The sequence below is a fragment of the Eubalaena glacialis genome, chromosome 12 (assembly GCF_028564815.1).
Source record: "Eubalaena glacialis isolate mEubGla1 chromosome 12, mEubGla1.1.hap2.+ XY, whole genome shotgun sequence".
Taxonomy (NCBI): Eukaryota; Metazoa; Chordata; class Mammalia; order Artiodactyla; family Balaenidae; genus Eubalaena; species Eubalaena glacialis.
The window spans coordinates 105627840-105651652 of record NC_083727.1 but is presented as its reverse complement, the minus strand read 5'-3'; the positions used below and the strand labels follow the sequence as shown (position 1 = coordinate 105651652).

The window sequence follows — 23813 nt, the reverse complement described above, 5'->3', positions numbered from 1 at the left end:
ATGAAACTGTGTACAGATGAAAAAACTTGAGGCTCAGAGACAGAAACTGCCATCTTTATGGCACAGCCAATAGGCCATGGAGCTAGGGTTCAAATCTAGGTACGCCTGTGCTATTTCTATACAGCTGACACAGGCCTCTAACAATAAGGCCTTGAAATACAAAACTCACTGAACTAAATAAATAGTAGCAGAGTCAGCTCAAATAAGCCAATGTATTCTTAATTTGGATGTCAAAATCAGGAGTTGTTCAAAAGAAACGACTCCGTTCCATCCACAGTAAAGGATTTAAGCAAAGTACTCCTGCTACTCCAATTGCCTGTCTAAACTTTTCAAAGGGCGCTCTTCCAAAATAAGCTTAGGAGGAAGAGATGATCTCCAACACCATGCCGATTGTAGAGTGGCAGTTTGGAAGGTAAGGGAAAGAAACCGTTTTTTTGTTTGTTTGTTTTGTTTTTTTTAACATTTATTTATTTATTTGGCTGCACCAGGTCTTAGTTGCAGCACGTGGGATCTTCGTTCCAGTGTATGGGATCTTTAGTTGCGGCATGCGGGATCTCAGTTGCGGCATGCGTGCGGGATCTAGTTCCCTGACCAGGGATCGAACCCAGGCGCCCTGCATTGGGAGCACAGAGTCTTAACTGCTGGACCACCAGGGAAGTCCCAAGCAATCGGTTTTTTTAAAAGTACTTTAAAATCAGTTTTTATGGTAAAGAGTCAAGCAGTGGAAAAGTTCAAGGCAAATGGGAGACAGAGCTGAGAGGGGAAATTTTACTGTATAACTTTTTATATTTTCTGATTTTTGAGTCATGTGAATACAATTACATATTCAAAAAATTAAATTTTAGGAAACTAGTCTAAAAGTCACCTCTAACCAACTGTTCGAGCTACTCTATGTAACAAGAGAATAAAAGACTAATGAAAACTAAGTAAATAAAGTTTTTTCACTTCCATTATGCTTATTCTCCACACTATGAATGTTCTCTCAAAACATGCCAAATTTTTAAGGTAAAGTCATTGTTTCATTCTAAAGAACTAAAGTAAAATCTTTACAGTGGCTAGAACAGGAGCCCAGTAAAATGAGAACAATTTAGTGATTTCTTTAAATCTATTTGCTGAAATCCACCTAAAAGACAGTCCATGTGTATCACACATCAATGCCAGTTTAGCCCTGGCTCCACGTACCTTTAGGAACAGCAGGTTTAACGGCCATCCTGCCAACCAGGCATTCTTTCAGCATGGATTCATAGTTGACCCAACGATGAACCTGGTGTGGGAGAAAAATAGCAGAAAAGCATCATGACTCTAACTCCATGAGATGCCCTAATTTTCTTCTGATGAAAACTAAATATTCTTACACGGCTCTGAAAAACTAAGAAGCAGATTCAATTAGCCAACAAGGGAGTGACAAAATGGGAGCATATATAGGGACTTTAGAACAATGTTCTCAAAGTGTTGTCTACAGACCTCTGGAGGTTCCTGACGCCCTTTCAGATACCCACGGGGTCTCTATTAGTTTCATAATAATACTAAGATGTTATCTGCCTTTTTCACTGTACTGACATTTGCAGTGATGTTGAAATAGCAATGGTGGGTAAAACAGTTGGCATCTTAGCACAAATCAAGGCAGTGGTCTCAATCATTACATTGTTTACCACCACAGACCCACGGGGCTGGAGGGAGTTGGTTTCATTTAAGAATATCCTTCATGAAGTAGGAAAAACAATTAATTTTCTTAAACCTCAACCCTTGGTTACAGGTCTTTTTTTATATGCTGCGTGACAAAATGGGAAGTTCTCAAAAACACTTCTGCTGCTAAGTAAGATGGTTGCCGCGAGGAAAAACACTTAGGCAACTGTTTGATTTGCCTATTAAACTGTGTTTTTTCTTGAAAGGCTGTTTATCCATAAAAGAAAAAGAATGACCTATAAACTACTCAGACTTGGGTATCTGATAGACATTTTCTTCTAAATGAACAAAGTGAGACTGTCACTTCAAGGGAAACAACTGACAGTATATGTTGCCAGAATTACTAGTGGGAATTAAATTTAAACAACCTTTCTGGGGGGCACCTTCTCAATATATATTAAAAGCCTTAAAATATGCAGCTCTTCCCCTCAGTAATTCAGGAATTTACCTGAGAAAATATTTGCATATACACAAAGATGCAGGCACCAGGATACTTACTCATCATAGCACTACTTATATTAGCAAAATATTGGGAGCAACCTAAAAGTCCAATTGTAAATAACCAGTAAAGGAAAATCATAATATATTATTCCATAAATGCTATATAATCACTAAATAATCAGGTCAAATAATACTGATACCAGAATCTTTATGTATGTTCCTGAGTAAATAAATATACACTAAAATAGCAAATATGTAAAAAATATATATGTAATTATAAATGCACACTAATTAATATAAATTGAAATTTTATTTACCAAATAGTTATGGAGTCTCCAGTAATGTGTAAAGCACCATCTCTGGGGCTATGGGGTTGGGTAGAATTTTAACAGATAGATGAAGGAGAAGGATATTCAAGGAGACAAAGGTATGGGGTTTGTCAATCATGGAACTGGTGATTTGCTCAAAGCACTTCAGTTCCAAAGCAAGTTGCATGTTGAGAATATTTACCTTGATACATTATTTTTAGGCCCTCAAATGCCAGACGAATGACTTTGAATTTATTACACTGTCAATGGTGAGCCTCTGAAACTTGTAGAGCAAGGTGCTAAGACGACTGTCTTTAAGAATACTATTCTAGCTGTCATGTTATCTAAATTAGTACTGAAGGTAAAGATACCGGGACGGTATTAAAATATTAGGACTAGAGAGGGTGATGATGACTTGACCTAAGGCAGTGGGAAGAGAGAAAAGGTGCAATGTTTAAAGACAGCATCATTGAAGTTTACCAGTGATTAGACGCTGAGGCACATCTGTTACCAAGACTGTTGCCCCAGAACCATACTCCTGCCCCTCCCTCAGACGGAAACTAACTGCCCTTATCGAGTTTCAGGCCCAAATACAAAAGGAGGAAGCTACTCCTAAAGACATTTCTAAACAACTGGTTAGAACTAACTAGGCCCAAAATGGCAGAAGACCTAACTCCAGTGGACCTTGAGCCTCATTATACACTCACCGTACTACATTAGCATGCTATAAGTGACACACCCACCAGCGCCATGACAGTTGACAACTGCCATGACAACAACCAGAAGAGCCCAAAAAAGGACTGAAAAGGAGTGTTGCCTCAGTTCCTGGTCCAAACCACACCCCCAGTTCTCGGATAAGTCATGAATATTCCTCCCACTCTTTACTCAGTTCCCTCCATTTTACCTCAACCTTCCTATATATATGGTGTCTCAGCCTGAGTCAGGTTGAGAAGTTGATCTGAGAACTAGTTCTTGCTTCTCCATTCTTTGGCCACCGAATAAAGCTTGTGCTGTTCCAGTCTCAGCACTGGTTTTGTTATTGGCTATACGAATCCAAGCAGAAAAAGAACCTCCCAGGCTGAGACAAGGGATCTTGGCCTGGGCCAAGACCCTGGCACAGGTCCAGGTGACCACTTCAATAACACAATGAGAGAAGGCAAAGATTACTCAAGTGGTTTCAAGTTCCCATTTCCAGAAACAGGAAACAGTAGAAAAAACAAAGGGAAGAAGATGAGTTGATATTATCTGAGGGCACATTGAGTTCAACTGCCAACAGGTTTTCAAATTGCCCATCAGCCAACTGGAAATACGAAACGAGAAGTCAGAAGTGAGATCAAAACTAGAGATAGAAGTCTGACAATAAAGAGATTACTTAACATTCTTTGTACAACTCAAATACTAGATATTAAAGATATAAGAAGCTTCACCACTGTTTCTAGAATTTTATAAAGTTGTTTACTTCTGTGGTGAGTAAAAGTCATAAATAAACATCACTGGTCTTATTAAAGCCAAGGGGAATGCAGCAATCTGGTAACTAAAGTGTGGACAAAGAGTGTAGCCTGACATTTCAGTAGTCAAAGGATGTTGCAGCCATAAAGCCATCAAGCCACTGCAGCCGCCCCCTATGGTGTGGCCTAAGAGGAATTCAGGATGGAGAAAAAGAGGATACTGGCCCTAGAGAGTTAAGGTGCATATTAAAGGAACAATTTCAACAAGCCCAGACTCTTGCATCGTCCCATACACAGAAAGGCACTAAAATAATTAACTGAGACGCCTGCTTTTTGTGATTCGTAGTAATGTTTTGATGTTCTACTACATGTTTTTTCCCAGCAAAAGCTCCTACATATCCTCGTTTCTCCCTTACCTCTTTGGAACAGTTTCTCAGAGCTATCTGAGAGGCTGTTTCCGGACTACGGTCCTCAGTAACGCCTCAAATAAAACATAATTCTCAGCTTTTAGGTTGTGTATTTTTTTTTGGTCAACACAAGTATTGTTGAAACTGCTAAAGAATTTAACAATATAGCAGTTCTTGTGACTTCCCCAAAACAAGCTTATTTCAATAAGGTCCATATAATCGCACGACACTAAGAAATATGAATAGGACTAGATGTTACCGGAAATTCTTCTTGTGGAAGAGTACATTCAGCATCAAGAGGTTATAGGCGCCAGCTAAAATCTGGTACTTGCCATCTTGCCTCTTCAAGGACTAAGTCACTAGCCACTGCAGCTGCTGACCTTCAACACCCGCTGAAAGGAGTGCAGGGTGGAGATCAGGAATGAGGCACTCTGTGCTCTGGGAAAAACTGGCAGAACAGGCCTTCAGAGAGTTAGATGTTTTCAGGAGATGATTTTATGAGCCCAAATTCCTGCATCTTCTCATATCTAGAAAAGCACTAAGATCATTTAAGGTGACATCTGCTCCTCGTAACTAGCAGTAAGCATCTGCCAAAACGTGTGCTTGACTCCAAGGACCCCTCTTCACTAAAATCATATGCAATACTGACCTCTCCCCCTACCTCTTGGGAGCAGTTTCTCAGAGCTATCTGAAATGCTGTCTCCCAGGCTATAGTCCTCATTTCGCCCCAAATAAAACTTAACTCACAACTCTCACATTGTGAATTTTTTTTTCAGTTGACACAGGACAGATAAAAGTATGGTAGACAAGTTTTCCGGCAAATGTTCCCAAACTTTCTATTTGGCTTGCACTGCTAGCCAATAACAAATATCAAATGACAACGGGAATTTAAATCAGCAATAAGGACCTCCCAAGGAGAATCCTATTATCACCAATGGGTAAAAATGACTTTTCTCCAACCCAGGAAAAACATTAACAGCAAATGAGATTCAGTTATTTAAGCAGATGCACGTAAGTACATTAAAATACAAAACAAATTATATTTCTGGTATCCTGGTCAAAAAATAAATCCTATAATGGATGAGAAGGTAAGAGGAACAGAAATCAAATTTCATTTGTTCAGAACGCAACTCTAAAAATAACCCAATCTGATTCAGATATCTCAAATGGTAAAAACCCAATACTACAACATGGTTAATCATCGCTAAAATACAAAATAAAGCATTCGTGAGACAAAGGCAAATTTCTATTCTTCTCAAGATAGTTGTTTCAAAATAGCAGTTCAGCCAATTGATAGTAATTATCATATTCTACATGATTTTTAAACAGCATAAGAGCTAATCATTGTTTTTAATAAATATAAGGGGGAAAAGTGACTAATTTAAATATCTTTTGACACATACTACAGAATCTCTGCTATCTCTAGGAAAAATAGGTTTTCTATTCATTAATGATCTTTCTACATAATATGCAGACTTAGTACAGCAAGACAGGCTGATTACGTAACAATCCCCAAATGAGCAAAGACTAAGAGCAAAGAAGCTAAGGGACTTGTTATTTCCTCTAATGGTCACCGCCTCCTCTAAGTCAGTCATCACCATAATCAAAATTGATCAAAACTTAGTAAACAGTTGCCAGCAGAGGAGCAGCAAACACTTAAGAGTGAACTCCCAGATACAGATCTGAGAGCAACTCTAAAATGTTAGTAAAATAATTCAAAGGCAAATTAAATGAACAGTTGTTACTTATGAGCATCTTCCCACACTTCAAAATTCAAGCCACACATCTGAAATTTATGCCCCTATTTTCTTTCCTTCTACCACTGTCGCGCTGCTGAACCTAAGAGCACTCTTCCACTGTGAGAGGATGATCACTTCCAGCACCTTACCTGATCAAAAAGGTCAGTACCATCCGATCCTGCCGCTCTCATAAGTTCCTCTTCTCCACCAGGATGATACTCCATATACGGGCTGACATTATAAACAAAGCCTACATCAAATAAGGAGAAATAACACCCTAAATGAACTTCTTACAAACTGTACAGATTAGAAATCGAAGTTTCAATACATTTTTCCAAATACATTCCATTTAACAAACCATCATTTAGAAGTATTAAGAATATGAGGGGTCTGAGATTTCACCCTACTTGCAAGCTAACAAGTTAGCCTGCCGGTTTCATGGGTCCTGACAGAAAACAGGAGACTCCCAGGTTAGAAACAAAGGAGAGCTTAGTACTTACATCAGTAGCGGTAACTAGAATATCAGCATCTGCATGAGTTCCCTGAACCCCAGTTCCCACAGAGCTATGTGAAGAGGGCCAGATAACACCTGTAAACTCAATGTGCTTCATGACGGAAAAGCAACCTTGAGCTTAGGAAGCTCGAACCTTTTCTAATGGACAGTAAATACACCTGGCCCTTTGCTCTGGAGGGAGACATGATCTCTATTATACTGAACAGTAAGCAAAGCTGTCCTTTGCTCTAGAGGGAGACACTAGCTCTACCATCTAAGGCTGTTCACTACGCAAACATCCCTGAAAAGACTGCCTAGAACAATGACAGTCGGCGCGTCTGCTCGCAAGCTATGCAGGTGTGCAAAGACCTATAGAGAACTGCCTCCTAATGCAAAGAAATAATGAAACACCATATATAATATTTAGCAGTTCTCTCTCCCCCTACCTCTCTCTCTCATATTACAACTTCATCGTCCTCTACTGCCCTGGCAGGAGAATCTGATGAAAAAGAATGGAGCTGTCATCCATACGTTGATCATCTCAGCAAAGGCTGAGATGGTGACTGGGCCACTGAGGCACGGTCTGCGAAAGCAAGCACAATTCTTTTCTGCAGTTGCCCAAGGAACCAAGATTATTGTTTAGATCTTAATAATCCTTTCATCTTCCCCAATATTTACTTTATCTGTTCATATATTTAACTATGTTTTTATCTTTTAAGAAGAAGGAATAGGGAACAAGAAATACAGGAGAATAGCTCAATGAATAGCCTTCCCAAGGAAGTGAATTCCTTTTTAATCTTTCACTTGTAGTAAACTAGAGAGCAGACAAATCCAGCCCTCAAGACTCCTCAAGAGTGCAAGGAGGACAACTGGTTTTCTTATATCCAGGACTATTCCTTCTTTATGTAATGACTTCCATGAATTTAAATAACCTCAGATAATTTAAAATGTTCATCCTATATAATAATCTTGGAAGGAAAGTAGTTGAGTTTCAGACTCAAGAAAGGTACTGTAATATTTCCACCAGTTTAATTTTGGAAAATAACCAAGCAGTCCAGGTTTCTTTATAAAATTGCTTAAAGGCAATTCACAAAAAGAAGTAAATTCACAAAATCTCTCTTCCAGCAGTCCTCCAAAAAAGTCAGGAAAAGAAAAAAAAAAAAAAAACAAGTGGCAGCGTTCCCCTGTCTCTCCTTCCCCATTCACCTTTCCCCGCCAAATTTAGAAGGAATTTTTGCGATTGTTTAATGCTCCAAATTCCACAGACCACAAATGTCTGAAGTAATGATTAGGATCAGAATTATTCCCAATAGGCTTTTAAAGATAGAGAATGCGTTCCAAACAAAAGAATTCCAAACTTTCTCTGCAACCAAACCTTGACTTGGGTTCTAGAGTTTCTCAGGAACATGAAATCTATAACACATGATCATCTAACTTTCTGTGATGGAATCCCATGTATTTCAGCAACCAGTGGAAAGATGACCAGGCAGCTTAACAACAACCCCTGATCACCAGAGAAAGCCTGAGACATCTCATGGTGTTCTCTGCTGCCTGCCAATCCTTTAGATGAACCCTTGTCCTCTCATATCTTCCTTCTGATGGACGAGGATCACTCCGGACCTGAAGAATGTCCCATCCTCTTCAAATGCACGAAATCAGGAATGCCTATAAAATCCCTCAGTTTAAGGAATTAAGATTGTTAGTGTCTCAGCCCAAGAAATGTTAGCTCCAACCACACTTGGCAGTGTCAGTAATTTGCTAATTATGAGACTTTAAACCCAGCCCCAAGATGCAACAGGTGCATTTCCTCTGGTCCAGAGGCTCGCTATTCCCTCTTTTTCTTCCTCCCTTATCTCCTTCCTTTTTGCCTTTTCAAAAGCATTTCCTAACAACTAAAATTTGCACCTCTGATTGTAGCCGAAGAAAACAAGAACCTAGCTTTATGCTTTTCCCTCATGCTTTACTGTATTCTATTTGTACGATACATGGCTTTTATATTTATTTATTTATTTATTTATTTTTGGCTGTGTTGGGTCTTCGTTGCTGTGCGAGGGCTTTCTCTAGTTGCGGCGAGCGGGGGCCACTCTTCATCGCGGTGCGCGGGCCTCTCACTGTCGCGGCCTCTCTTGTTGCGGAGCACAGGCTCCAGACGCGCAGGCTCAGTAGTTGTGGCTCACGGGCCTAGTTGCTCTGCGGCATGTGGGATCTTCCCAGACCAGGGCTCGAACCCGTGTCCCCTGCATTGGCAGGCAGATTCTCAACCACTGCGCCACCAGGGAAGCCCCGATACGTGGCTTTTAGATAGTAATTTCTCACATGCAAGTTTCCAGACTCCTATGAGTTCTTACCACCTGATTTTTAGAAACTAATTTTACAACGTTCCAAATTTTGCAGTGATGCAATTAACTTCTTCCTAAAGCTCTAATTGCTCAGGTGTGGCAGATTTGCACAACTGATTGCCCATTAAATATAAACAAATAGTATTTATGAACCAACGGTCATAATCTCAATTTGATGCTAGGCTATTAATAAATTCTGCAAAACCTAAATGTTAATAATGACATTAAGAACAAAAATGGGCAGGAATGGATTCATGAAACATCAATCCTAAATGGTGCAAAACTAGGCTGAGACCAAGATCCTCTGGTCACAGCCCAACTGCTGCTTTTAGATCATTTACATGGATGACTTTCAGTGGTAGAGGGGGACTTAGGGAGGATACCTACCTACCTACCCATCTATCTATCCCCTCCTTTGTGCTTATATTTTATTTTTTGTAGTTTTTTTTTTAAACTCTAACCAGGAGTAGATACAAGAAAAGGATTGACTGAGTACTGTGACGAAAAGCAACTTAATTTCACAATATATACATACACCAAATCATAATGTTATACACCATAAACTTATACCATGTTATAGGTCAATTATATCTCAATGAAACTGGGGGGAAAAAAAGAGGAGGAACAACTTACTGAAACCGAAATACAGCAGTTCTATTAAGAATATATACTCTAGTGTTTAAATATTGATACATTATTTTAAAATGCCCTAGCAATATTCAGGGGTATATATTTTTTTTTCAGGGGTATATTTTATAGCTAATTCATCCTAGCAGAGCTGCAGTGCAATTGAAAGCACACAGTCAGAAAAACAGCTACACTGAGCTCTTTAGGCAAGGTACTGGTAGAACCTGTTCTAATATTTTCACACTAAATTATCTTGTTTCCGTTATATGTCTGGAACTCTTGAGTTCTCCAATAAGTTCCTAGAATAAAAATCAGCCACTTCAAAATTACCAATTCAATCACAGAATGAGTCTTAAAACTGGGAGAATTCTACAGGCAATTTTTAGTCTGATCTTGCATCCAGTACAGGATTCACCTCTACAGGATGTATAGACAGCATGTGCACACAGCATATAGGATCATCCAGCATCTGCTTGGATCCATCCAGTACCAACGTCTAGTTTAAAACTGCTTGTTGAAAAGCTTAGTTCAAGGATCAATATCATTTCAGGTACAACCTGAAAACTAATGTTGCCATTTTACACGCAAAGAACTCTTCCATCTTGGCAAATGCTGCCTCTGGTTTTTCACGTATATTTTTATTTGTTGTAATTTAAACCCCAACTGCTACTGATAAAGACTATGGGCATCTTACAGTAATATATTAACTTTAAGTTTGTGCGTACAAATTTTAAAAACACACACTAAAACGTGTAAAAGAGAGGAAAATATACTAGTTGCCTAGCCTAGCTAACAGCGTTACTATGATTGATCAATTAAATGTGGTCCTGAACTTCCTAGCAGCTAAGGCCAAAGGAGATACTAGTTACAGTGGTCTCATTACCTGATCTTAAAAAGTATTAAAAGGGAACAACAAACAAACAAACAAACAAACAGAGACTCATTAGTTCTTTAAAGGCACAAGACTCCCTTCGAGTTTTTGATATTGATATTGCAAAGATTTGAGTCCCTACACAGGGGCCGTGGACCACATAACATATAGTACAATTTAACAACATGCAGAAACATTCTTCAGGTAGCATTCCTCCCATTCTCTCCAGCCTCAGGTAACCACAAAGGTACTTTCTGTCTCTTTAGATTTATATATTTTGGGCATTTCACATAAATGGAATCACAATTTGTGGTCTCTTGTGTTTGCCTTCTCTCACTTAGTATACTATTTTCAAGGTTCATCCATGGTGTTGCATGTATCAGTACTTCATTCCTTTTTCCAGCTGAATAATACTTCATGTATGGATGGGCTACATTTTAGTTATCCATCCATCAGCTCGGGGACATATAGGTTGTTTCCACTTTTTAGCTTTTATGAATAATGCAGCTATGAACATTTGTGCAAATGGCTTTGTGTGGGCACATATTTGTATTTCTGTTGAGTATATACCAAGGAGTGAACTTCCTGGGTCATACAGCAATCTATGTTTAACCTTTTGTGGAACTGTTTTCCATTCTCTGCAGCAATATGTGAAGGTTCCAATTCCAGACCGCTCTTTTTTTAGTCACTACTCCAACTCCCCTTAGAGACGAAAAGCCTTTTGCCACCTGTGGAACCTGAATCACACCTCATATCTCAGATAACTGAACTCAGAACTGGACTGCAGCATGACCCAAACTATTCTCAACCCCCAGCTCTAGATGACACAGCACAATGGAAGACTCAAGTGGACCTTTTATATCTATTAATCTAGCTCCCAGATGGGGCTCCCACAATTTTTCAGGTTAGGTACCCATATATGTGAACCCTAATAGCCCACCAATAAGGAGGGAAGGGCATCCCCATGGTTCAGGCCACACACCCACTAACTAGTAATTTTTCACTTTTTCTTTGTTCTATGTTGTAAGTCAGCGAGTTTCGAAGTATGGTCCGGGGGCTCCTGCAAAGCTCAAGACTCTTTTGGTGGTCCAAGGCCAAAACTTTTTCATAGCAATACTAAGATGCTGCCTGCCTTTTTTAAAAAATTATTTCACAAGTGTATAAGATTAAATGCAGAAGGTGATATGAGAATATGGTTGTTATCTATTAAGCCACACATTAAAGATATTTGCCAACATGTAAAACAATGTCACTTTCTCACTATGTTTTGTTTTGGAAAATATAGTTATTTTTCATGAAAATATTATTATTTATGATAATATACAGTGAGTTTATTTTTAAATCAATTTTTTAAATTCTTTCAATTTCTCAATTTAATTTCTGAAGGGTAAACATCAATAGATATGACCATCATAAATAAAACTTCTTTGGGGTCCTCAGTGATTTTTAAAGGAGTAAAGGGATCTTAAAACCAAAAAGTTTGAAAACTACTGCTATAAGTAAAAGTGGTATTTTTATAATTAGCTTTTAAAATAATTTGTTTTAAAATTCAAACACAAATGTAACTCCAAAGCCCCACATTACATTAATTCAACAAAAGTTTATTTAATGTCTATCATGTATATACAAAGTATTATGCTAGTGTACTGCAGTGTTCCTGCTTATTTCACTAATCACCACTATTCATTTTGTTGGCTCTACAATAAATGAAGGAAAAGGGTGTGCTCACATAGTAAAATCACGGCATATTTCACTGTATTCAAATACACAGATCCAGTTTTGCAAGTACTGTAACTACTTTGCCATCTTGTGTTCAGTAAAGAAACTGCATATTGTTTTCATTATTTTACGTCTGATGTTTATCTAGTTCTAACAACTGCTGAGAAGAGGGTGTTAAAATACACAATGGTTATGGATTTGAATTTTTTCTTTCAATTCTATTAATGTTTGCTTCATGTATTTTGAAGCTTTGTTATCAGGCATAAACAGTCTTCCTAATGACCCTTTCAACATTATAAAATGTCTTTATCTCTAGTAAGAGTCTTTTCTTTGGTAATAGTTTTTTATCTGCTATTAATATAAGCCCAATCTTACTATATTTACTGTTTTTTTTTTTTTTCGCCATGCCACACGCCTTGCGGGATCTTAGTTCCCCGACCAAGGATTGAACCCAGGCCCAGGGCAGGGAAAGCACCAAGTCCTAACCACTGGACCACCACGGAATTCCCTATATTTACTATTTAGATAGTATACTTTTTCCTACACATTTATTTTCAACCTGTCTTTATATTTAAAGTGTGTCTCTCACAGATATCACGTAGTTAGGTCTTGATACATATACACACACAGAAAATCTCTTATCTTTCAATTAGAATAACTGGTCCATTTACACTTAAATTAGTTACTGATGTGATTGAATTCAGAGCTACCATCTTATTAGTCTCCCTTCTCAGCCCCAAGTTTTCTTTTTTCTTTTTTTTTCCTCCAGGTTTTCTGTTTGTGTCTCTATTGCTCTTTCGCTGACTTCTTTTGGGCTAACCAAATATTTTTTGAGAATTTCATTTTATTTTATCTATTGGCTTTTTAGTATACCTATCTGCATTATATTTTAAGTGTTCTAGGGGTTACAATATATCCCTAAGTTTAACCAGTTTACTTGAGTTAATGTTGTACCCCTTCACATGTAATGTAAGAACAATTCACCACCCTCCATCCCTGATACTTTATGTAACCCCACAATACAATGTTATAGTTTTGCTTTAGAAAGTCATGTATTTTTTAAAAGAGGAAAAAAAGTAATCCTGTCTCTTTCCTCACATATTTACTATTTCTTAAAGATCTCAGTTTCCATCTGGTGTCATTACCCTTTAACCTGATGGATTTCCTTTAGAGCTCCTTGTAGTATAAGTCTGCTGATACTAAATTCGTAGTTTTTGTTAATCCAAAAAAGTCTCTATTTCATCTGCATCCTTAAAGTATCTTTAATGATACAGAATTCAGAGTTGATGGTGTTATTTTATTCTCTTCAGCAGTCCTTTTTATAGCTTCCAGGTGTTTTTCTTCTGGCTGTTCTCAAGATTTTATCTTTGGCTTTCAGCAGTCTGAATATCATGTGTCCCTATGTGATTTTGTTTGCATTGATCATGTGTGGATTTGCTAAGCTTGTGAATTGACAATTTTATGTCTTTCACCAAATTTGGAAAATTTTTGGCCAATATTTCTTCAAATATTTTTCTGTTCCATTCTGCCATTCCTCTCCTTCTGGAATTCCAAATAAATATATATTAGACATTTTTATTTTATCCCAGAGGTTCCTGAGCCTCCATTCATTTTACTTTGGGTCATTTTCCTCTCTGTTCTACAGATAATTTCTATTAATCTATCTGCAAGTTCACTAAGCTTCCTTTTTGTTAGGTCCAATTTGCTATTAGGCCCATTTGGTAAAATGTTTTACTTCATATATTGTATTTCTCAGTTCTACATTCCCATTTTTTATAGTCTCCTATTTGTTCATTCATTATGAACAATGATGAGATTTCCTATTTGTTCATTCATTATATATCTATGTTTCTCTACTTCCTTGAGTATTGCTGTAATAGGTGCTTTAAAATCCTTGTGAACTAAATTCAACATCTGGATCATCTCCGGGTCAGTCTCTAATAACTGCCTTTTCTCTTGAGCATGTCTAGAAACTTTGGATTATATTCTGGCCACTGTAAATAGTACGTTGTAGAAATTCTGGATTCTGTTACATTCCTCCAAAGAGTACTGACTGTTTTAGTAGGCAATTAACTTGACTGGACTCAAACTCTAAACTCTGTTTCCCCTTTGGGGGAATGAAAACTAAAACCTCTGTTCAATCCTTTTAGCCTTAGTTAGGTTGCCTAGAGTTTGTCCGTATGCAAGATTTAGACAGTTTATATCCCTCTCTGGATCTCTTTTTCTGGATTTTCTTCCTCATTTTTCAGTTAGTACAAATGCCTCAAACTCTGTCATCTAGTTCTTCAGGCCAGCCAAATTCTGTCATCTAGTTCTTCAACTCAAGACTGGGAGTCTCCATCTGAATTTTAGCCACCCTTCACAGTACCAACTTGGGCATGACCTCAAGTCAAATGCCACAGGAAACGGCAATTCACCCAGCGACAGTTCCTTCTTCTAAATATAGATCACCCTTACCCTCTAGTTTCTGTCTGCTTTTGGTTGCTCACCAGTGTTTTTAGATAGTTTTTTTCTTTTTTTAAAATATGTTGTTCTCAATTTATAGTCAGTATTTGCTGGGGTTTTAGTCCAAAAGGAGTTAATCAGTTACACCTAAGAGCAGAATTCTGCCTAATATTTTAGAAAACTAGGCAATTATCTTGCTAATTTCAATAGAGACAAATGGAAAAGATATTAATGAAAGATAAATGGATTTTACAATGATTTAAAGTAAATGTGGCCTTGGTATTTAAGAATAATATAATAGAATGTAGGCTTGCAAGGTGTTGGATAACAGAGTATCTCAGGACTTTGGGATTAAAAGCACACATTTGCCTCTCACGTTCCTGCAATCTTCCTCATGACTGCAAAGAATAAATAAGACATAAAACCACAGAGACACAGAAATCAGAAGAGGACATGAGAGCAATAAAGTTTTGGAAGACTGAAAGCCAAATGATAAGCAATAATTTACTTAGCAGAGTGAAGAAAGGTGAAATAAGGCCTATGTGTAAATTGGAGGGGAACCTATAAAAAAGCCAATATGTGCAGCAGAACCCCCAAAAGGTGCAGTAATCAGAGACTCCAGGTAGTTCTGAAAGTGAGGGCGCAGGAGGCAACCAAGTAATAAGCCCCTTTCCCAACCCACAAGAAGTGTAGGGTTACTCTCTAGAGACAAGGAACCAGAGACACATTACACTCAGGGAAGCGGCAATTAGTGGAGGAGGGGCTTGAACTAAAAATGAAAAGTAAAAGTCTACGGGTCAAAACACTAAGATCCACCTCCTACCACCCATCACAGCAGAACATTTATTTGCAGATGATTGGAAGACTGTAGCCTAAAAGAAAAGATTTACAGATAGTAGGCTGGGGATCCCTGCCACTGCCCCCAGTCAATTCATAAAAAAATGTTCTGCCCATACACGTGGAACTTCCATTCAGCTTTCTGGGCCATCACTCTCACCATGAAGAGGCAGAACATTTGACAAAAGTCACTAAAATTAAAATTAGTATCTTAAGTACTTATTAAGTGTCAAGCTCTGGTGCAGTTTTTAAGAGGAAAAAAAAAAAAGAAGACTAGAAATGAGACCAGTGCTACCTCAGAGAAATGAGAACCAGACAGCAACTGTCCTGAATATAACTTAGCTTCAAACTGCACCAAATGACTTCAATGATGGCCAGTCTAATTAACAAAAGAGCTAGAAGAATCTGGTCTGAATGCCTCAGTTTGCCCAGGAAAATTTAAATGGAATGTAATAAAGGCCTGCAAGTACTTCAGAAGGTTGACTGGCCATAATTACCAAGGGTCATCTTATGTTACATTATTAGTATTAGGAAAAAGAGCCCTGACATTCAACAGTTTCATTAAAAGGAAACTGACCTGTCAAAGCATGAAAAATTAACCAACATTCTGAGCAGTCAGTTACACTCTGAGTATTTTGAAAAAAATCCACAAACTTCTCCTAGAAAGAATAATGACCAAACATTATTAGCACCAGACACGTTTACTATTCTTAAACTGGATTTACAACTTACACCAGTAATAAACAAGACACCCTATCTCTAAAAGATCAGTTTTCTGACTACCCCACTCTTTCCTATTCTGTGGGATCACTTCCCTCTGTTTGCCTGTGCCTTAGGGCTACCAATGACAGCTACCAACACTGAACTGCCTTGCTATTAGTTTACCTGGAAGAAAAACCCAAATATGTCCTTATGCTTTGAGTTATTTCCTATTTTCCGAAACAAGCCAGCTGCAAAGATTAATTAAAATGTAATGATGGGGAATTCCCTGGCAGTCCAGTGGTTAGGACTCCCGCAATTTCACTGCTGAGGGCCCAGGTTCATTCTCTGGTCGGGGAACTAAGATCCTGCAAGCTGAGCGGCATGGCTGGGAAAAGAAAAAAAAAAAGGTGTAATGATGAACTTAAGAAGTAGAAAGCCACAAGAAAAAATTGCTCCCACCCTTAACAAAAAGAAAAAAGCCAGATAATCCAAAAACACTGTAAGTTTTTTTTGAGGATTTTTTTTATATATAAATTTATTTATTTTATTTATTTATTTTTGGCTGCGTTGGGTCTTTGTTGCTGCGTGCGGGCTTTCTCTAGTTGCGGTGAGTGAAGGTTACTCTTCGTTGTGGTGCGCGGGCTTCTCATTGCTGTGGCTTCTCTTGTTGCGGAGCACGGGATCTAGGCACGCGGGTTTCCGTAGTTGCATGGCATGTGGGATCTTCCCGGACCAGGGCTCGAACCCGTGTCCCCTGTATTGGCAAGCGGATTCTTAACCACTGCGCCACCAGTCCCAAAACGCTGCAAGTTTCTGAGCCCATCAGTGAGGTGAGGTGGTAAGGCAACCAAATATCTAAATTCCACAGGGTGACAAGCCCCTCTGAGGAAATGGGACGTATGAACCACTTCACCTTTGACAGAGCACAGCCAAAAGAGATGTTGCTATAAAACAACTGAAATTTTAACAAACTCTTTTAGGGCCCAGTGTGCACTAGTGCCAATTTAGAACGCTGAGAGGCTCAGAAACAAAGGGATTCTGCATCCAGTCAATTCTTTTTTCACAGTCTTGCACTTCATGAGATGCTCATGGGAAATAGCGTGAGCAGGGCAGACCTGAGAAAGGTCCATAGGTGGTCCAGGTGTGTAGTACCTGCTCCAAGACTTGAGGGTAGAGCAGGAGTACCAAGAAAAGGCCATCTGTACTTTGGGCCTGCAGGAGTACAAGGTGATCAGCTACTGCTGAGGAAGGAGCAAGAAATTCACCCATGTTGCAGATCAACCCTGACACGCGGCAAACGCAGTCTGTTGCTGGGAAGGGATAGTAAAGCCTCCCACCCTCAAGTCCCTGCACTGATATGAGGCCAAGGTTAGCTGCTGCTGGATAGGGCAGGAAACACACATCCTCCTTCACCCTGCATTGACATTAGGCAAATGTAAGGTCAACACTAGAGGAGGGACAGAAAGCCCACTCAGGCCGAGATCCTACGCTGATATGAAACAGATGACTTCTAGCACTGGAAGGCAGGCAGAGTAACTGCTCACACCCCATGCCCTCTACCCTGTCCTCCTCCTCCCCTACTGATATAAGGCAAAGTTCAGCTGCCATGGGCAAGAAATCTGCCTGCATTCTAAACCCTGCACTGAATAAGAGGCAGTGGGAAAGTGACAGGATCACTGAGAAAGCTCAGCCCATGGGGCTCAGGTAACAGGACCTGCCTAAGACTGAGGCTGAAACAGGAAAACTGCAAAACCCCTTCCACCACCACAAGTCTTACATCAAACAACAAGTAAGAGCAGTCTGCCACTGGGAGAGGGGCAAGAACATGGTGAGAGACCCTATGCAAGTATATAGGGCAAGCTGTCAGCTAAGGAGAGTAGCATAGGGACAATGAAAAAATCCTCCAACACTAAGGCCCCACATCAAAAACAAGGTAGCAGTTACCTACTGTTGGAGGAATTTGAAGTCAGTGGTGCACCAGTGATAACAATAACAACCACCCCAAACCCAGATCAACTACTAACTAAGCTGACTCAACCTAATTGCCAGAAAAAGTGTACCATTTCTTTTTTTTTTTTCCTTCTGTTAAAGAAAGGCAGACTGCCACATGCAGCAGCTCATGTGGATGTGTGTGGAGTACTGGAAGCTTGACTACCCTACGTTCTCCTACAAATGACCTTGAGAGCTTGTTTGCAGGTTCTAGTAGGGGAGCGCAGCTACTCATATACCCCCTTGACGGAAGAACAGTCCCCCTCTATCGGGCAAGGTCATCCTCTTCAACCAAGCATGCAGCTTCGAGAGGGACGCACATGGAGCGGTGAGGGAGAAAGGGGAGACCTGCCTAGCCGTCCAGATCAGCTGAATCAACCCTGGTGATCAATGGGGTGACAGATGTTGCAGCCAGATCACCCTCACATCCAAAAGTGTACCATCTCTGAGTATAAATACCTCAAGTTCTACTGTTCATCTATATTCAATGTGTAACACACAATCAAAAAATTGTAAGACACATTTTTCAAAATGATAAAACCCACTGTCAACAGAGAAAAACAGCAATACAACCAGACTTAGAGATGGTGCATATACTAGAACTTATCGGACAGAGACATTAAAATAACTCTAATTAATATATTAAAAGATCTAGTAGAAAATAAGGTTGACACTTAATAAATGGGAAATTTCAGCACAGAGATGAAAGCTATACAAAGAAGCCTAATGAAAACACTAAAAATGAAAAACATGGTATCAGAATGCAGAATTCCTCTGATGAGTTAATCAGCAGACTAGACACAATAGAGGAAAAAATAAGTAAACTTGTAGAAAAGTCAACAAAAATGATCAAACTGAAACACAAAGAAAAAAATGAGTGAAAAAACAGAATGGTGCATCTAAGAGCTGTGGGACAATACAGGCTAACGTATATGGAACTGGAATCCCAATAGAAGAGAGGAAGGAGTAGAAGTATTTGAAGAGATAATGGCCCAAAACTTCCTAAAATTAATTTAGAGAACCCCAAGCAGAAAAAATAAAAGGAAAACCACATCATAGTCAAACTGCTGAAAAGCAAAGTAAAATTTTAAAGGCAGTCAGAGAAGAAAGAAGCCTTACATTCTACAGGAAAACAATTAAGAATGACAACAGAGTTCTCATCTATGCAAACTAGAAGATGGAGTGATATTTTTAAAGCGCTGAGGAAAATAAACTGTCAACCTAGAATTTTATACCCAATTATAATGTATCCTCAAAATGAAGGCAAAATAAAGATGTTTTCAGATGAACAAAAGCTGAGAATTCATTGCCAGCAAATCTGTACTGCAAGAAATGTGAAAGTCAGTTCTTTAAGGGAAATCTGGATCAACACAAAGAAATACCAAGCACTGAAAATGGTAAAAATGTGGGTAATTTTTTTCACTTTCTTAATCTCTTTAAAAGATAAGTGACTGTCTAAAGCAAAAATAGTAACATGTCACAGGATTTATAGCATATGCGGAATGAATAACAATAATAGCACAAGACACTGGAGAAGGAAATGGAAGTATATTCTTACACTGTATGTAAAATGGTATAATATTATTTGAAGGTAGACTGTGATAAATTAAAATTGTATATCATAAACCCTTACAGCAATGACTAAAACAAAGATGACAAAAAGGTATAAAGAATAAGTTAATAGTGAAGATAAAATGGATTCATTAAAATATAATGATGACTATGTCAACAATGGGTGAATCTAGCCATGTGAAGGGTTTCTAGAGTTCACTGCATCACTTTTGCAACTTTTCTTGAAAGTCTGAAGCTTTTTCAAAATAAAAGGTTTAATTGAAAATATTAATGGCAAAAAATGGGCCTGAAGAAATCTCCAATATTTACTTAACCCCTACAGTGTGCAAAGTCTGCAAAAGGAAATATGAAGCTGTACAAAGGGGAGAGAACATAGGATTCCCATCAGGCTGCAGCTCACATTCTATGAGCTCAAAAATGAATAACTGACCATGAGTATGTATCAGAAAACTGTCCAGAAATAACAAAATTTTTGATTAAGGAATTGATATATTCCCTAACTCTAAGAGCCAATAACCTGGAAACGGCAAAAATGAAAGTCCCTCAACGGGTCACTATTTTGTGAAATCATTAAAATATCCCTACCATATGTGGTTTAAAAGGTTTAAAAGTCCTATTCAAAGGATATTTACTGAACACTGCCGATGAGCCATGCCCTGTACTAGATGCTAGGGGCAGGGAGAGAAGCTGCATATTAATACCCTGAAACTCAATTTAAATAAAAAGACAAAAATAGAAGAAATGGCCCAAAAACGTTATAGATGTTCTAACAGAGGACATACAACAAATACTGAGGAAGAAAGTCCAGGGGAAGAAGCAAAGTCCAAGAGGACCAGAAAAAGATGAGGACACTGAAAGGAAGAAGCTGTTGGAAGAAAGAAAGGAAAGAACTGAGGGTGTTTCAACAATGTAGGATAAACAACTACCTGAGGTCACAGAAGAGGCTAGAGAGGACTGACAAGAGCACATAAAGGGTCAAGCCTTAGAAAAGAGTGTGCCTTAGAAAGAATGATGTCTTCGACTTTCCAATACAAGAAATTGAGAAGAAAGAATGCAGGTATCACTAACTTGAAGTTCCTCATATTCACAGTGAACACCTATGTGTTGCACTTGGGCTCTTTCTCTCACACAATCACACCACCCAGACTTCGCACGTGCTTTTTCCGGAACCTGTAATATCGTTCCCCTTCCTCTCTGCCTGGTTAATGCCCATTTACCTTTCATCTCTACTCAATCTCCTGGAATCTTCACTCTTAGCACCGCCGACCTCTCCTTCACGATACTCCTCAGATTTGAGTAACACTTTGTGTTCCCTGCCAGATTGTGAATTCCATAAGAGCAGGGGCCAGCTCTGTTTTAAATTTCCATGTCACTCCCCAGAACCTGGTATCATGCATGAAACATAGTAGACCCCAAGAAATACATATTAAACGAGTGAACCAATATAGAGAAAGAGGAAGTTAAAACCTATAGTCTCTATTTTTTATGAATGACAACTACACACAAAGTCACACAGAAAGCAAAAGCTATATTTCATTAAATTACTAAAAATAGAAATTGTCTCGGAAGGCTATCCTGTATGACTGTTAATTAGCAATGCTATTTAGCACAAGGGAAGAGCTACAAGTAATAGGCACTCCATCATAATTTCAAAATAAATTAATTCATGAATGGCACTCAAAGTGAGTTACGCATAAAGGCTAAGCCAGAATCCAATCTAGAGTTGAATATGATAAAACAGGAAGCAGTACAGTGTAGTTTAAGCATAACAGCTTAGAATCAGGTTGCCTAGGTTAAAATATTGGCTCTACTCCCATCAGCTATGGCTTTGGCAAGTTACTCTTTGCTCTGTAGTGGGCATTAATGTTTTCCCTACCCAGCGTCCACTCCCCTTCCAGCAACAGCAGCACTGTTTCTTCAAGGAGTCACATCCTCCTCCCTGACTCTGAATTCAGTGTGGCCCCTCTCTAGGCTAGAGGATGAACTTGTGACCTAGGTTTAAGTGATTAAGTACACTATTTCCCCCTAAATAGAACTACAATTCCAGCAACGAGAACATGATCAAAACTGTGCCAATCAGAGCCAATTCCAAGACTTTTCTTTTAGCTATTAGATAAAAGGAAGAGAACCTGAAAACAACTGGGGTTACAGTTGCTGTGGTCATCTTGCTGCTATGAAGAGTCAGTCCTAAAATGGAGCAAGCCCAGAAGGGAAACTGACAGACAGTGTGAAAGCAGATCCTGAGGACACCACCTGAGCCCCTGTACCAATCCTCACCTCAAGTCAGCTCCACCTGTAACTTTTTAGCTCTCTGCTTAAACCAAGTTAGGCTGGAGTTTCTGCCACTTACATCCATGAGTCCCCACTAATATACTTTCTCAGCTGCAGTTTCATCATTTGGAAAATGAGGATTCGCTAAGCTTCCGTGCCCTCATCCATGAAGCAGGGTACCTACTTCATAGGTTTGTTGGGAAAAGTAAACACTTAGCACATAGCACAGATCTCACACATCATCAACTTGCTAAGATGTTTAAAAACAGAAAACACTTCTTATAAAGAATACTGAGCTATATATGTGATTTTAATTAAAAATCTGAGAATTATGTGACTGGATAGTAAGTTTAAGTGAGCAAAAACCTCTGGTAAAAAGATAATGGCAACAGCTAAAATGTAAATCGGGATAAAAATCCCAACACTGAGTTTCCTGCTACCAGGTAATTGAGACATTAACTAAGACTATAACAAGAGTTATTGCAAGCAAATTATCACCACAGAAGTATAGATGCCAATGTTGAAGAAGAGAAATTAAAACAGTCACCTCCCCAGTAACAAGAGTAGAAATCAGTGAATAGAAAATGGACAAGGAACAGAGAAAATCAAAGCCAAAAGTTAAGACTGATAAACTTCTAGTAAGACTGATAAAGAAAAAAAAACAAAAAAACCAAAGACTATCAATATTAGGAATGAAAGAGGGTCTATCACATAGAACCTAAAGACATTAAAGAGATAATAAGAGAATGTTATAAACAACTTTATGCCAATATGGTAAATAACGGAGATGAAATTAACAAATATACTGAGAAACGTAACTTATAAAAACTGACACAAGAAAAAGAGAAAATTTGAATTGCCCTAAAAATTTCTTTAAAATTGAATTTGTAATCAAAAACTTTCTTACAAAGGAAATTTCTAAATGTTGGCTGAAGTCTGTAAACCACTGTGTCAATCAAGCAAAACACCTGAGGGTTAGATGAGGCCCCACCCCACCCCAGAACACCAGTTTTTTCCCCCTCTAGTGGATTTTTAGTGAATGGAAGGGTGGCACAGAGAGAGGAAGAGTCAAAAAAAGAAAGAAGAGATTGAATAACAATTAAGGAGATAAAGACAGAGTAAAAGTAAAAGAAATCGAATGGTCTCATATGTCAGTAGGACAGAATAAAACCAACAAAGACTAGATTACCTGCATTAATGGTGTATAATAGGCAACCTGAGAACCTACAGATTAGATTAGAAATGGATGAATAAAGGGAAATAGACCTGAAAAAATGTTGGTTTGTATTTCCTAAACAAGCAAGTGATAGCAGAAGGGAGTTGTTCGAGAATCTGCAAACTGTCAAGAAGCAAGTAAGGAGGCTGTTACACAAAGCAAACAAGGTACAGAATAGTTGAGCTAACTGGAATAACAATACAGTATTGTTTAGAGGCACTCTGTATTACTGTGAAAATACCTTCTATTATATATTAAAGCATTAGTTCCAAACTTGAAAAACTGCTTCTAGAAGAAAATTTTCAGATAGAAAAAGTTTCTCAGCTAGAGACAGAAATACAACAGTTTCTCAAAACAGCATTGAAGCAGGGAACTAAGGAAACCTGGAGAAAAGAACTTGGTGTTAAAAAAAGTCAGCTCTCTTCTTGGTGGGTCTGAATCTAACCTAAAAAGTATAAAACTTATTTTACTTTATTATTACTGAAGTATAAATAAAAGATAGCCTAAAGAACTACAGTCAATTCTCATTACTCTAGGCAGTTACGTTCTACAAACTCCCTTCAAACACTGAATTAGCCAACACTGAACCACTGCTCCTAAGGGAAAATATTAATACAAGGTGAGGTTCCTGCAAGCCTCTGGTCACATTTTTGTCAACCAATCAGAACATAACCTCGTTTAATGTATGTTCTGCTTGACATCT

At 38.5% G+C, this 23813-nt stretch overlaps 1 protein-coding gene across 5 annotated transcripts in view; it reads right to left on the bottom strand.

Moving 5' to 3' along the window:
• The window catches only part of LOC133102019 (cytochrome b5 reductase 4), an 86946-nt gene that overhangs the window by 53217 nt on the left and 9916 nt on the right, over positions 1-23813 (bottom strand). For all 5 annotated transcript variants that reach the window (XM_061206932.1, XM_061206934.1, XM_061206933.1 and 2 more), the window contains exons 3-4: positions 6179-6279; positions 1183-1264 (exon numbers count right to left, since the gene is read on the bottom strand). In XM_061206932.1, the coding sequence (XP_061062915.1) occupies positions 1183-1264; positions 6179-6279 (183 nt within the window). The remainder of the gene's footprint in view (positions 1-1182; positions 1265-6178; positions 6280-23813) is intronic.